The 15,576-nt window shown below is 50.9% G+C and overlaps 1 protein-coding gene across 1 annotated transcript; it reads left to right on the top strand.

The window, feature by feature from the left end:
* The first annotated feature begins 13,259 nt into the window (after positions 1 to 13,259).
* LOC119967660 (allatostatin-A receptor-like) lies at positions 13,260 to 15,269 on the top strand. Its single transcript, XM_038800470.1, has 2 exons — positions 13,260 to 13,365; positions 14,125 to 15,269. The coding sequence occupies exons 1-2, from the start codon at positions 13,323 to 13,325 to the stop codon at positions 15,042 to 15,044; spliced, it is 963 nt and encodes a 320-aa protein (XP_038656398.1). The 5' UTR covers positions 13,260 to 13,322; the 3' UTR covers positions 15,045 to 15,269.
* The last annotated feature ends 307 nt before the right edge of the window (positions 15,270 to 15,576 follow it).

Raw genomic sequence — 15,576 nt, 5'->3', positions numbered from 1 at the left:
GCTACCACTTCCAGTGGTCAGCAGTTCAAAACTCCGCGTGCAGAATCCGGCGCTCCCTCAGTAGCCCGCCTCGGGGGCCTTCGCGTATCTCCTGTCCACTGGAGTATCTCCTCCACCAGTCTCTCCTCTCCGATCTTTTTCTCTTTTCCCTATGGGATCAAATTGAGATGAGCTCACCTCTGACAACTGCCTTCAGAGCCTCCCAGACCGTTGCCGCTGCTACCTCATCCGTATCATTTGTTTCCAGGTAATCCTGGATGTTCCTGCTAATCCGCCAACAAACCTCTTCGTCTGCCAGGAGCCCCACATCCGGGCTCCAGAGTGGGCGCTGCCCTCTCTCTCACTAAGCCACAGGTCCACCCAGTGCGGGGCATGGTCCAAGACTGTGATTGCTGAGTTTCTGTCCCTGCCAACACCTTGCTCAAGACAAAGAAGTCTATGAGGGAATAAACATTATGAACGTGGGAGAAAAAAGAGACTCCTTCACTTTCGGCCGCGCGAACCTCCAGGAATCCCCCCCCCCCCCCATCTGCTCCATAAAACCTTCCACCCTGTCCGGTCGCTTCCTGTTCCGGACTTTGACCAGTCCAGCTGGGGTCAATGACGTGTTAAGTCTCCCCCATTGAATCAGGTGTGTGACTCTAATCCGGGGATTTTGAATAGCATGCATATCCATAATCCCAACATTCATCCCCAATTCGGAGAGTAGATGTTCACAAAAAACACCACCACTTCCACTTCCAACTCCACCAATATATTAAACTGCCCCCACTATTCTGCCACAATTCTCCCAGCGGCGAAGGATTTTTATACCCTACTGATCTACATTTTTACCCTGGTGTTTTCGGAATTTCCCGGCCGAGAATGGAACACCTAGGCCTACCCATCCCTTTTCTCCATCTTGTATGAATCTGCGCAGCTTTTAAATGTGTCTCCTGAAGCATTGGTATGTCTGCCTTCAACCCCTTTAGGATGCGCGAGCAGGATGCTCTTTTGGACCGGGCCTATTCAAACCCCCTCAACATTTCACGTGATTCGCCCCCCCCCCCCCCCCCCCGATTTAGCAATCGTCCTTTTTTTGGCCAACCTCGAGCCCGCGCCCTTCGCTTCCTTGACCACCCACCACAGGGGAGCCACCGCCCCCGACCCCTCAATTGGTACCCCGAAATTGATGCCTCCTCTATCAGCAAAGCAGCATCCCCACCCTCCCCCCCTCCCCTCCCCAACAGCTCCACGACCCAAAAACCCCTGCCAAGCACCAGCTGGGCACTTGCTCACACCCCATTACGCTACAGAGTACAGGGCCTCCCCCTTGCTCCGTACCTCAACTTTGCCGAAAACATTGCACCCTCCAGCCACCACCACAGCCCTTACACGTACCCAACATTGTATACAATCTTTTCTTAGAAACGGTACCGTTACCCAGCCCCACCGCCGCATTCCACCAAAGCTTAACTGCCCTGTAATTCGAGTCCAGCTTTTCTTGTTTGACGAATGACTACGCCTTGTCTGGCGTCTCAAAATAGTGATGCCGTTCCTTGTATGTGATCCATAGCCTCGCTGGGTGTAGCATCCCAAATTTCACCCCTTGCTAAAGAGGGTCACCTTCACCCGGTTGAATCCAGCACGCCTCTTGGCCATCTCCGCACCCAGATCCTGCCCAGCTGTTCTCCCACCTGCTGCTCCGTTCTTTTTTTGCCCCACGCAAGACACGTTCCTTGTCCGAGAAGCGATGAAGTCTCACCATCATGGCCCTCGGTGGTTCATTCGCCTTGGGCTTCCTTGTGAGGGCTTTGTGCGCCTGTCCAGCTCTAGGGGTCGAGGGAATACCCCCGTCCCTATCAGCATCTCCAGCATCTTGGACACAAATGCTCCCACATCCAACCCCTCCACACCTTCGGGGAAGCCCACAATTCTCAAGTTCTGTCTCCTGGACCTATTTTCTAGGTCCTCCAGCCTCTCCTCCCACTTCCTGTGGAAGTCATCCTACGCCTCCACCTTAAGGGCCAATACGACCAACTTGTCCTCATGGTCGGACAGCTTTTTCTCCATCTCCTTAATCGCTTTCCCTTGTGTCGCCTGAGTTGTGATCATTTGGTCTATTGATGCCTTCATCAGAGCCAGCATGTCCTTTTTAAGATCAGCAAAGCAGCCCTGAAGGAACTCCTGTTGCTCCTGTGACCCCTGCACCCATGCACCCTGGTCTATACCGGCCGCCATGCCGTGCCTCGGCACCCGCTCCGCACGCTTCTGTCTGCTGGGACCTAAACGCTTCACCCGGCCCCTCCTGGTCCAGCTGTCCATACAACAGAGAGGGAATCCTTTTGGCAATGTACGCTTCACCAATCTGCCCCAAAAAGTCCGTGGAAACTCCTGAAAAAAGTTCCGAGAGTCCTTTCCAGACGGGAGCTGCTGAATGCGCGACCTATTCCTCCATGGCCGCCACCGGAAGTCCTTTTCAAAATTTTTAATATATCTTTTCAACCTCTCTGTGTCTTCTTGACAGCTTATATTTCCACTTAACTTTGCAACGTCGATGGCCAGTCACATTACTCTCATAATCATCATTGTTGATCTTAGGCTGCACAACTCCAATTTCCCACCCACTCCGTGTTTCTTGTAAATAGCTGAGGCCACAGCACTGATCTTTGAGTCACTCCACAGGCTGCCAAGGGAAAATTCCTCTTTTATGCCTACGTTTCCCTTCCTGTCCGTTATTCAATCATCTATCCGTGCTAATATCATAGCCCCAACTCCAATTGCCCTCTTATATTAAACTTTTATTATCAAATGCATTTTGGAAATCTAGATATTCTATATCTAATGGTTCCCTTTTATTTAATCCAAAAGTATAATAAATTTGTCAAACACAATTTGCCTTTTGAAAAACAATGTGCATTATCGAAACTTTCTAAAGAATAGATTTCAACTTTTTTTTGACAACTTATGTCAGCTTAACTGGCCGGTTGTTCCCCGTTTTCTCCCTCTCTCCTTTTTTGAACACCATGGTATTTCTACGGCCCTGCCGACTGCCACAGTAGCGCTGGGCTCTGGCCGATGACTGGCAGTCGAGATGTGGGGCTTCCCCAGACTCGGTGGTAGGTGATACTCTCCCTTGTGCGATGTGTGGGTGCCGGTCTATGCGTAACTGCTGGCAGAAGGAGGGCCAGCAATCCAGGTACCCCGGTCATGTTCGGCGGCAGCCCAAGGGCCGGGCTTGGGATCTGGATGACCCAGGGGAGGCCGAGGATGAGGCTGAGATGCAGTTGAACTGTTTGGCAGCACTCCGTGTGGCTCCTTGTCATGTTCTGATACATGTAAATGGCCATTGCTCCAAATGGAATTATATACGGGAGCTGCCATTTCTGTGGTGGCACAGAGCACCTTGACTTTGGCTGACATGGGAGGTGGTTTGGCTATTTTACAGGGTGAGTGAATATTGTGGGGTCTATCCTTACACTGGCAGTTTATGGGGCCAATCAGTTCATCCTTCCCTCATTTTCATGCCAGAAAGTGTTCCTAGCCTATTGGGCCATGACGAGCTGCACCAGCTGCAGTTGGATTGGTGACATATCCTCCAAGTGGGATCTGGAGGTCTGTGTGCGGTACTCAGCAAGTTCACCAGGGTTCCCCAATTGGGAACAATTAAGGGGGCCATAGCCAAGATCCAGGTGAACCCGGAGGCCCAACCCCGATATTCCCATGCTTGCTCAGTTCCCCACGCTTTTGTGGAGAAAGTCAAGACCGAACATCATCGTTTGGAGAGTGTGGGCATCATTAGACCTGTGCGCTTCGGCGATTGGGCAGCACTGGGGTCCCAGTCAGGAACCGGGTAAGACAGTCCGTCTCTGCGGAGATGATAAAGTGATGTTGAAAACAGTTTAGAGGTTAGACCATTATCCTCTACCCCGGATCGAGGGCTTTGTGGTACTTCGGCAATTCCTATCTACAGCTGGACACGATAAATCATCACGGATGTACGTCAGGATCAATAATCACAAGGGACTCCAGCAGTACACCTGGATACCATTCAGAATATCCTCGGCCTGCGCAATCTTCCAGCTCGTCATGAAGAACGTCCTGCGTGGATTACCGCGCATTGCGGTTTACATTAGTCACAGGGAACACGGACCAGAAACATTTACAGAACCTCGAGTTTCAAGTGATTTTCAGGGTATGGGGCCCACGGTATGTGAGAAGTGCGAGTATCACATGAAATATGTTGTTTATTTGGGATATTGGGTGGACAGGGATGGCCTGCACCCGGTCACTGAGAAAGTGAGAGCATAAAACTGGCCGCAGACCCCCGAGGAACCACAGAGCTTCGCTCTTCTCTTGGACTGGTCAATTGTTATGACAGATTCATTCTGAATTTGGCAAACGTCCTGACCACCCTTCCCTTACTCCTCAAGAAGCACCAGCCTTTACAAGGCCCAGGATGAGGCGTTTAAGAAAGTGAAATGGACATTGTCCGCTTCAGAGTGTTGACACATTTCAATCCTTCATAACAATTACTCGTCACATGTGATGCATCACAGGATGGGATTGGGGTAGCCCTGTCTCAGTGGATGAGAAATGGCCGTGAACGTCCAATTGCCTTTGCCTAACGGACGCGAGCTATGGTGGAGAAAAACTACGCTCACATTGCAAAATAAGGTCTGGCGGTCATATTTGGTGTGAAATGTTTTCACCAGTACGTCTGTGGCCTCCATTTCTTTATCATCACTTCATAAGCCATTGCTGAGCCTCTTCCATGAAGACAAGCTGATCCTGCCAATTGCTTCCGCAAGGATCCGGCACTGTGCCTTGTTATTGGCTGCTTTCGAATACTCTTTTGAGCACCGCCCAGGGACCCAGGTTGCACAGGCTGATGGGTTGAGCCGTCTTCCCCTGCAGACTGAATCCGCAATCCGCACCCCCCCCCCCCACCCCACCTCCCCCCCCACCCCCCCACCCCCCTCCACGGCAGGTAAAGTGGTCGCTGTGCTGAATTTTATGTACTCCTTCCTTATCAATGCATCGTATATTAATGACTCGATGCAAACAGACTCCATCCTTGCCAAGGTGTGACATTTGGTGCTGTACAGTGGCCGGCAAAGACAGCTACAAGGGGAATTCAAGGCTTTCTCCTCGATGCTTTCCGAGCTGACTATGGAAGATGGTGTCCTTCTGTGGGGCAGGAGGGTCGTTGTCCCGGCGATGGGCCGGGGAATCGTATTGAAGGACTGATGTGCCATCAATTGGACTCAAGACACGATTAGGATCCGAACTGTGGCTTTAATCAGCTAGTTGTTAGCCCGGTGGTTGACTACAGAGTAAGGCCGACTGCCGGGAACTCTGGGTACTTATATCCCACCTTGGAGGCGGGGTCTACTTGCCTCTCGACCAATTGGTGAGCAGTAACATGACTAGTCACAGCCAATCGGACAAGAGGAACATGACCAGCCAGAGCCAATGGGAAACCCATGCTCTGCATCAATGCAGTGCTCACATTCATACCACCACATTCACCCCTTGTAGAGAAAGAAGGCGGGGGGGGTGTAAGTGGAAGAGAGAGATGGGGGGAGGGGGGGTCCGAGGACTGGTGGTATGAGAAGCGAAAATCGAGAAAGGTGGGCTTCCCACTGGCAAAAAAAATATATACTACTACTACTTAAGGTGCAACAGAATAACAACAAAGTCCAAAATGTCCCATGGCCGCATTATATGGACACGATCAGCCTGTCGGGTGCCCGTCATGTTCTAGAGGACCGTCGCAGTGGAGCCGGTGACATCGGGCCGATGGTCGTCCTTGCCTCTGGGAGCATCGGTTGTAGATGTGTCTCCGTACCCCGGGCCGGTGGTGGAGACGCTGTAATCGGGGGAGAGGGGGCATGTGCGCTGGGTCGCGGGGGCGCTGGGGGGAATTGGGGTTGGGGGGTGAGGTGTTGCTGTAGGGGGAGAAGGCCGCACGCCGGCGGGTGCCAGGTCCCGAACGAGACCGTATCCTGCCGACCGTCGGGATACTCCACGTACGTATACTGCGGGTTGGCGTGGAGTAACTGGACTTGCTCAACCAACGGGTCGGACTTGTGCACCCGCACATGCTTCCGGAGCAATATGGGCCCGGGGGTGGCCAGCCAGGTTGGGAGAGGGGATCCTGAGGACGACTTCCTGGGGAAAACAAGAAGACGTTCATGAGGTGTTTGATTAGTGGTAGTACAGAGGAGACACCGGATTGAATGCAGGGCGTCGGGAATGACTTCTTGCCAATGGGGAATGGGGAGATCTCTGGACCGTAGGGCCAGCAGGATGGTCTTCCAAATGGTGCCATTCTCCCGCTCGACCTGTCTGTTACCCTGGGGGTTATAACTGGTCGTCCTGCTAGAGGCTATGCCCCTGCTGAGCAGGAACTGACGCAGTTCGTCGCTCATAAAGGAGGACCCCCGGTCGCTGTGGATGTACGCGGGGTAACCGAACAGGGAGAAGGTGGATAGGAGGGCCTTTATGACGGTTGTTGTGGTCATGTCGGGACAGGAAATGCCGAAAGGGAAGTGGGAGTATTCGTCGATAACACTCAAGAAATACGTGTTACGGTTGTTGGAGGGGAGGGGACCCTTGAAGTCTATACTGAGACGTTCAAAGGGGCGGGATGCCTTGATCAGATGCGCTCGTTCGGGGTGGTAGAAGTGCGGTTTGCACTCGACGCAGACGTGGCAGTCCCTGGTGACGGTTCTGACTTCCTCAACGGAGTAGGGCAGGTTGCGGGTCTTAATAAAATGGTAGAAACGGGTGACCCCTGGATGGCAGAGGTCCGTGTGGAGGGAGCGGAGGCGGTCAATCTGCGTGCTGGAACAGGTACCACGGGATAGGGCATCGGAAGACTCGTTGAGCTTCCCAGGACAATACAAGATATCGTAGTTGTACGTGGACAACTCGATCCGCCACCGCAAGATCTTGTCGTTCTTGATCTTGCCCCTCTGTGCATTGTCGAACATGAAAGCTACTGACCGTTGGTCTGTGAGGAGGGTAAACTTCCTGCCGGCCAGATAGTGCCTCCAATATTGCACAGCTTCGACTATGGCCTGTACCTCCTTTTCCACCGAGGAATGGCGGATTTCGGAAGCGTGGAGGGTTCGTGAAAAGAAGGCCACGGGTCTGCCCGCTTGGTTCAGGGTGGCCGCCAGAGCTACAACAGACGCGTCGCTCTCGACCTGGAATGGGAGGGACTCGTCGATAGCATGCTTCGTGGCCTTTGCGATGTCCGCTTTGATGCGGCTAAAGGCCTGGCGGGTCTCCATCGACAGGGGAAAGGAGGTGGACTGGATGAGGGGGCGGGCTTTGTCGGCGTAGTTGGGGACCCACTGGGTGTAATATGAGAAGAAGCCCAGGCAATGTTTGAGGGATTTAAGGGAGTTGGGGAGAGGGAGTTCCATCAGGGGGCACATGAGTTCGGGATAGGGGCCTGTCACTCCGTTAAGCTCTACCTAGCCAACAATGGCTAGACGGTCGATGCCAAACATGCACTTATCCTTATTGTAAGTTAAATTAAGGAGTTTTGCGGTTCGGAGGAATTTTTGGAGGTTGATGTCATGGTCCTGCTGGTCGTGGCCGCAGGTGGTGATGTTATCGAGATACGGGAAGGTGGCCCGTAAACCGTGCTCGTCGACCATTCGGTCCATCTCCCGTTGGAACACCAAGACTCCATTTGTGACACCGAATGGAACCCTGAGGAAGTGGTAGAGGCGCCCATCTGCCTCAAACGCGGTTTACTTTCGGTCACTCGCGCGGATGGGGAGCTGGTGGTAGGCGGACTTAAGGTCCACCGTGGAGAAGACTTTGTATTTTGCGATCCTGTTAACCAGGTCGGAAATACAGGGGAGAGGATACACGTCCAGCTGCGTAAACCTGTTGATGGTCTGACTGTAATCGATGACCATCCGGTTTTTCTCCCCAGTCCGAACTACCAGCTCACCAGGGACTGCTGCTGGCCTCGATAACTCCTTCCTTAAGGAGCCTCTGGACCTCGGACCCGATGAAGGTCCGGTCCTGGGCACGGTATCGTCTGCTCCTTGTGGCGACAGGTTTACAATCTGGGGTGAGATTAGCAAACAAAGAAGGGGGGTCCACTTTGAGGGACGCAAGGCTGCAAACAGTAAGAGGGGGAATAGGGCCGCCGAATTCAAAAGGTCAAGCTCTGCAGGTTGCACTGGAAATCCAGGCCCAAGAGTGCCGGAGTGCATAGACGGGGGAGGATGAGGAGATTGAAGTTTTTGAAGACCTTCCCCTGGACCGTGAGGTCCGCTATGCAGCACCCGGTGATTTGATCGGAGTGTGAACCCGAGGCCACTTCAATTTTATGTTTAACTGGATGGATGGGGAGCGCTCAGCGTCTTACCATGTCGGGGGGGACGAAACTTTCCGCGCTCCGCTCCCGGAGTCCAGCAGGCATCTCGTTTTGTGTCCGTTGAGCTGGACCGTTGTCGTAGTCTTGACGAGCGTGCATGGTCGCGACTGGTCGAGTTTGATGGAAGCAAGTCGTGGTGAGAGTTCCAGATCACGCATGAGTGGAGGATGTGGAGTTTCTGATCCTTGGTGGGCTTGCCGGCTGCAGTCGTCAGGCAGCTATTAAAACATGCCTGCCAGTGTTTAAAGATTGCAGACGCATTTGAAGCATGCGGGCTGGTGCGGAGGCAGTCAGGCTTGATGCGAAGCTCCATTCCAAAATTCTAGCTGATTAAATTGATGTACCATCAATTGGACTCAAGACACGATAAGGATCCGAACTGTGGCTTTAATCAGCAAGTTGTTAGCCCGGTGGTCGACTACAGACTAAGGACGACCGCCAGGAACTCTGGGTACTTATACCCCACCTCGGAGGCGGGGTCTACTTGCCTCTCGACCAATTGGTGAGCAGTCACATGACTAGTCCCAGCCAATCGGGTGAGAGGCACATGACCAGCCAGAGCCAATGGGAAACCCATGCTCTGCACCAATGGCAGTGCTCACATTCATACCACCACAAGGACCTTCACAACGGATACCCCAGAGTGTCCAGAATGAAGATTGGTGACGAGTTATGTCTGGAGGCTCTGCATGGACATGGAATTCGAGATGTTAGCTCAACGGTGCTCACTCTGTCAAGAGAATCAGAGATTTCCGTGGCAGCACCCCGACACCCTTGTGAGTGACACTCAGGCTCACATACACACCAATTTCACCGGTCCATTCCTGCATTCGACGTTTCTGATCCTGGTTTTCGCCCACTTCAAGTGTCATCTGTTGGTGCTCATAGGGGGACTGATAGATCTGTACTTGGTTAATATATCTTATGTGTCGCCGCACAAAATGGTGACGATCGCCTACCGGGAAACTATTGAACGATGCGCAGTTCTTTTTCCACTTGATGTGCTCGTAACATCAAGGAGGAGTCCAACTGCATGCAGAAGGCAGAGGTGGTGCTGACCATGCGTGCCACCCAGGCAAACACCGCACAAGTGGCATCCGCTGTGGAGGCATTGGGGGCGATGGTCTTAGCTCTGGATCAGCCTGGGGCATTCTGTGCAGGCAGTGGCCAAGGCCCAGGACAGGGTTTCTGCCTCACAGGCAGCCATGTACGAGAGACACCTGGAAATCACAGTGGCACTGCAGAGAGTGGCCCAGTCACAACAGGCCATGGCTGGGAACATCAGTGGCATTGCCCAGGGGCTGGCCAATGTGGCGCAGACACAGAAGGAGATGGCCCAGTCCCAGAAGGAGATGGCTCAGTCACTGGCTGATGTGACACAAACCATTGTGCACCCTGCGGGAGGAGGTGGTGATGGGGCCTGTGCTGGTGTCTCACGTAGGGGAGGACTTGGATCACAGCAGCACCTCGGACTCCCCCCACTCCTGCGCCTGCAGCATCTAGTGGACAGCGGGCAAACAGGACAGCACCATGCCTCCTGGGACACCCGAGCAGCAGCCAAGCCCATCCAGGCCCCGACGCTCCGGAAGACAGCCGTCAATGGGGACCCAGGTCACAGGATGGAGTCACAGCAGGTCGCCTCCACTCCTGCTCTACCACCTGGGGATCCACAAAGTAGTGTTAGGGCCCATAAGGGCAGAACGTTAGACACTAGTTAAGTTGGCTGGGGACACGGCACAGTTTAGTTATAGGGGCTCGGGCACAAATCTGTATGTACTTTGTCAAATTAAATAACTGTCACTGTTCCAACCTGCCTCGGTGCAGATGGGTGTGAGGGATGGGCTGGGCTGGGTTGGCCAGAGACTGGGTAAAATGGGCGGATGTTGATGGGGCTATGAGTGGAAGTTGTGGGTGGTCTGGGCTCCCCTTGCTCCACCTCCCCCTCACCCTCTGACCATCCCCACCACCGTCATCCCAGGGATTGGATGGCACTGTGTGATGGAATGGCAGCTCGCATGCAGGGATTACCCAGGTGGAAAGTACTACCATGGGCAGGAGTCAGGCTCTGTCAAACAAAATGGAGCTCCAGAGCTCATCGCAAAGGGTGTTGGCATCATTCTCCAGCCCGTGGACCAGACCCGTGGTGTTACTGCCAATCCAGGGCCCACACCCCGTAGTGGCAGTTACGTATTGTAGAAGGGGTGGCCGGTGGGGGAGTGGGGGAGGCGTCAGAGGGTGGGATGCGGTATCCATGCCCCTGGCCAGTCCCGCCCCACTAGTTGGTTAACCTGGAGGCGATCAGAGCATCCCGTGCACGTTGGCCCTGGCACACAAATTGTGCAGCCTCCCTTGCCTACCTGGGCTCAATGTTTTGCGAGGACTGGCATCGTTGTAGCGGGTCTCCCATTTGGCGTTGTGCATACTGCCTGGGTTTTGGGTGGAAACGTGTATGATGCCCATCTGATAGTCACTTATCAGCTGCACGTTCATCGAGTGGAATCCCTTTTAGTTTGTGGAGAGCAGACTGTCAACTGTAGGTGCTCAGAGGGGGGGGGACTGATATATCTGTACTTGGTTAATATATCTTATGTGTCGCCACACTATATATCACTCGACAGAACTTAGAACTGAGCTTCAAGCGTGAAGTAAATTGTAGCTTTATTCAGTCAGTTTCATCAGCTCAGTTTGTTTGCAAATACAGAATTTTTAAAAAGTTTGTTTTGTCCAAGACAATACAGATAACTGAGTTGAATTCAATTCAGATTACACTTCTTGATGATTTCTTCAAATTAAAATACATAATACAGAAAAGCTGAAAATAGACAAAATGGCGGCTTTCAGAGCAAAGCGCAGGAAATAGTTAAAGAAATGAAGTAAGATGATTCTGGAATGAAATGTTCAAAATCGGCTCCTATTTTTAAGGTAATTGCTATCGTTGATGTTGTGTCCCATTCTGTCTGTGATGGGGGTCATAATAATTTTAGTTCATTTATTTTGATAGAAATGGCTGTTCATCAAAGTTTGATATGGTGTAACTGTGATATTCCGTTCCCACCAAACTTTATCCGTTGTCATGAAAACTGCACTCAGAACACAGCCCAGATTTACGGACTAACGAATGTGTCCTTGCTCCTGTCTGGAGTTTTAATCTGATCATTCTCATGCTATTCATTTTAATTCTGAAGCACTTTAATGAACCATTTTGATTCTGAACCATTTCTTCCTTTTCAACTTATTACATATTAAAAGCTAGATTTCTATCAGGGACATGCATCCCATCGATCACCTCCTGAACCCGGGGAATCCCGTCAATGGTGGCAAACCCTGCTGCTCAGGCACCCTGATGGGGTTGGTCCACATTGAAGTGGATGTATTGAGCCGCCTGGGCATATAGGGCATCCGTGATGTCACAGATGCACCTGTGCACCAAGTTCTGTGAGATGCCTGACAGGTCCCCACTTGGCGCCTGGTAGGACCCCATCGCATAAAGGTTCAGGGTAACCATCACCTTGACAGCCACCGGGAGCGGGTGTGCTCCCCCATACCCCCGCGGTGCCAGGTGCGCCATGATTGGGTAGATATATCACATCTTCTCCCTGCTCAGCCGGTTTTTCGACAGCATGCCTGGTCAGGCAGATCCTCGAATGACAGGCGCTGCCGGTACACACAAGGCCTCGTGCGGCGCCTCCTTGGCACATCCTCCTCCTCGGCCTGTTGGGCGGCTGCCTCCTGCTCCTGTGCAGCATACTCCGTTGCTGCGTGGTGCTCTCCTGGCGTCAGTCCCTGATGCTAAGGGTACCATCAGCTGGCACTGTCCTTGCCAGTGGTGGCCTTCGCCCGACGGCTCAATAGGGGATACAGTGGGCTGGGTGGGCTGCCGGCGGGTGGCAACTGCGTTGGGTTGGTATTTCGGAGGGTTGCGTGCAGGGATGGGGGAGGGGTGGGGGCACACATGTGGCTGGTGTTACTCTGCAGAACCAGCGGCCAAGGTGGGTGGTCAGTGGGATCTTCAGCAAGATGGCTGCCTTGCAGGCCGCAGTAATGGCTGTCCGTGATTGGACACCGCCCCATTCCCTTGGGGATCATCCCAGCCATTTGGCCGTTCCACCATCATCCACCTGTACACCGGCCCTGGCAGCCCCCCTCCCCGACCCCCAGCCAGCCTGGCAGCCTGCAGTCACGCCTCTCTGTGTCCTACCTCCTCTCTCTCCCTCATCAGCCACAATGCCGGTTTCATGATTTTGAAAAGTACAGGTAAACCACGCCGTCGGAAACTCATCCCATCACAGGCGGAGAAACGATGAGACCTGGAGAATACCAGTCGCGCCCCTAATGACAGCCAAATGGTGTTTAATGTCTGTGCGTTCTGGAGCGCATTGACGCCACTGTTGAGGTGATGGACGATTGTGATTCGGCCTTAAATTGGTACCTGCTGTAATTTTGGCATTGGAACCTACTCTTTGCCCAATCGCACGCCGCGATTTCAGCGTCATCCAACGGAAAAGCCTGCTCAAGTTCTTTATTTTAGTTGGTGTTGTAATGATTTGTAGACAGATATGTAACTAATGGGTTAATCATAACACCCAGCTGTGGCACTCCCACTAGAGGGCATTACAGGACTCACTATATAACTGAGCACCCAGAAGCTCTCGCTCTCTATCCACGCAGGAGTAATCAGATAGCAGCAGTGTAGTAGAGTAAGATCAAAGCCAAGACACCACGTGTAGCTTAGATACAGTTTGTACAGTGATTTACCCTTACTTTATTGCGAGAGTTAGTTCAGTAGAGTGTGAACTTAGTTCTTAGTTTTATTGTTACTTAATAAATTCTTTCAGTTTACTTCGAAGACTCGAGTGTTCTTCAACATCATCTGCAAGTAGCAACGACATCTATAACTTAAAACAAGTAATATAACAGGCATGGACTCCAATTCCTTATGAAAATAATTACTTCGACCCTTACATTACCATCTATTTCTGGTATGAAGCTTTTGTCATCTACTGTGAACACAGATACAAGTTCAATGTCTTTCCCATTCTCTAAGAATTTCTCCTGCTTATTCTTCCAAGAGACCAATGTTTACTTTCACTGCGATCTTCTTTTTAATGTCCTTGTCACATCTCTTCTAATCTGTTTTTAGCTGACTGGCTAATTTACTCACGCATCTATGTTTTTACCCTTTCTATCAACATTTTGCTGGTACTCAATCCTCAGGTTTGCTCCTGTCCATTGGAGCGTTTTATTCATCTTTTCTATCATAGAATTCACTGTGCAGAAGGAGGCCATTTGGCCCTTCGGGTCTGCCCCGACCCTTGTAAAGGCACCCTACCCAAGCCCATGTGTCCACCATACCCCCATAACCTAATAATCCCACCCAAACTTTTTGGACACTTGGGGTAATTGAGGAACGCCAATCCACCTAACCTGCATAGCTTTGGACTGCGGGAGGAAACCAGAGCACTCGGAGGAAATCCACGCTCACACGGTGAGAATGTGCAGGCTCTGCACAGACAGTGACCCAAGCCGGGAATCGAACCTGTTACCCTGGAGCTGTGAAGCAACCGTGCTAACCACTATGCTACCGTGCTGCCCTAATCTTCTTTTAATCAACGACGATCCACAGTATTTGTGAATAAGTCAGATTTCATGATGAATTTGTTTTTTAATGGAATGTATTTTTGGTGAACATTTTGAGTCATTTAGATATTGAAACTCAAATTCTCTTTTCTCACTTTCAGCAAACTTAATGACGATTGTGACACTCCTCCGAGGAAACTGCGGCCTTTCCAAATGTATCTCCATCTACATGGTGGCCATGGCAACAGGAGATCTACTAGTTATGATCATCAATGTAATGGTGTATTATATTTTCAGTCATCATTTTCCACATTCATTCCTATCTCACACTCCCGTGTGTAAGTTCATTCTATACCTGACTATTGTCAGCCTCGACTTGTCTGTTTGGTTCATTGTTTCCTTCACATTTGACCGTTTTATAATTATCTGCTACCTGAGGTTTAAAACAAAATACTGCACCGAGAGGACTGCGACACTGGTTATAACAATGTTCTCGATCCTGTCCTTTATAAAGAACATCCCTGTTATTTTTGCCTATGAACCTGTACAGATCATTAACAAATTGTGGTGGGGCTGCCAGGCAAATCTGGCTGTTTTTACCTCACCTTTCGGTGTTGGGTATTCATTGTTTCACTGCATCTGGCGTGTCTGGCTCCCGTTTACTTTAATTGTCCTGTTTAATTCTTTGACAGTCAGACGTGTTTTAGTGGCCAGCAGAGCTCGTAGGAGACTCCGGGGTCACAGCAGTGAGAATCAAAGTGATTCAGAGATGGAGAACCGAAGGAAATCCATCATTTTACTCTTCACTATCTCGGGCAGTTTTATACTGTTGTGGCTGACAGACAATGTGAGCTTTTTAACGACAAGACTGACAAACACAACTTACTATCGAGGTGACCGCACAGCTCCTGCGTATATCGCCACTGAAACTGGAGTCATGATGAAACTTTTGAATTCCTGCATAAACACGTTTATTTATGCAGCCACCCAGAGGAAATTCAGGGATGAGTTAGAGAAGGCATTGATATGTCCCTGGACACTGATTGAAGGATTATTTAAAAACGAAGCCAAAGTAATCTAGAATTCACTTTGGAACATTAGAATTAGTTTCAGTTCCTATTTTTGATCAGACTGATCTTGTCTCCTTTGGAAATTGATGATTGTTTTTCACATAATCAATAGGTATAGAGTTCAATTTCTCTTTCTTTAGCAGACACAACACCAAAGATTGCTCGTCAAGCCATAGTAACTCCATTTATTTATTTTTACAGTCAGAAATTTCAATACTTGGTCTTCATTTATCTTGATACAGAAGGTTTTGTCACTCCTCCAAGAATTCCGTCTGATGTCAGCGAGCATCCCAAGTCCTGGTGTGACCAGCTCCCTCCCTCCAGGTCCCCCGCAGGCTCTTTCACATTACTCCAGACCAAAGGGAGTGACCTCAAGTTAAAGGGAATAAAAACACATGAAAATATGAATTAAGAGCAGGAGAGGACCACTTGGTTCCAGCAGCCAGCTCCGCCATTTCTCTTTCTTTAGCCCAGCCACAGCAACTCCACTTATGACTCATGCAGGATATATTTTTATAGTAAGAAGTTACAATACTTAGTCTT

This window comes from Scyliorhinus canicula, chromosome 6, assembly GCF_902713615.1.
Source record: "Scyliorhinus canicula chromosome 6, sScyCan1.1, whole genome shotgun sequence".
NCBI lineage: Eukaryota > Metazoa > Chordata > Chondrichthyes > Carcharhiniformes > Scyliorhinidae > Scyliorhinus > Scyliorhinus canicula.
This window is presented reverse-complemented; position numbering and strand designations above follow the sequence as displayed.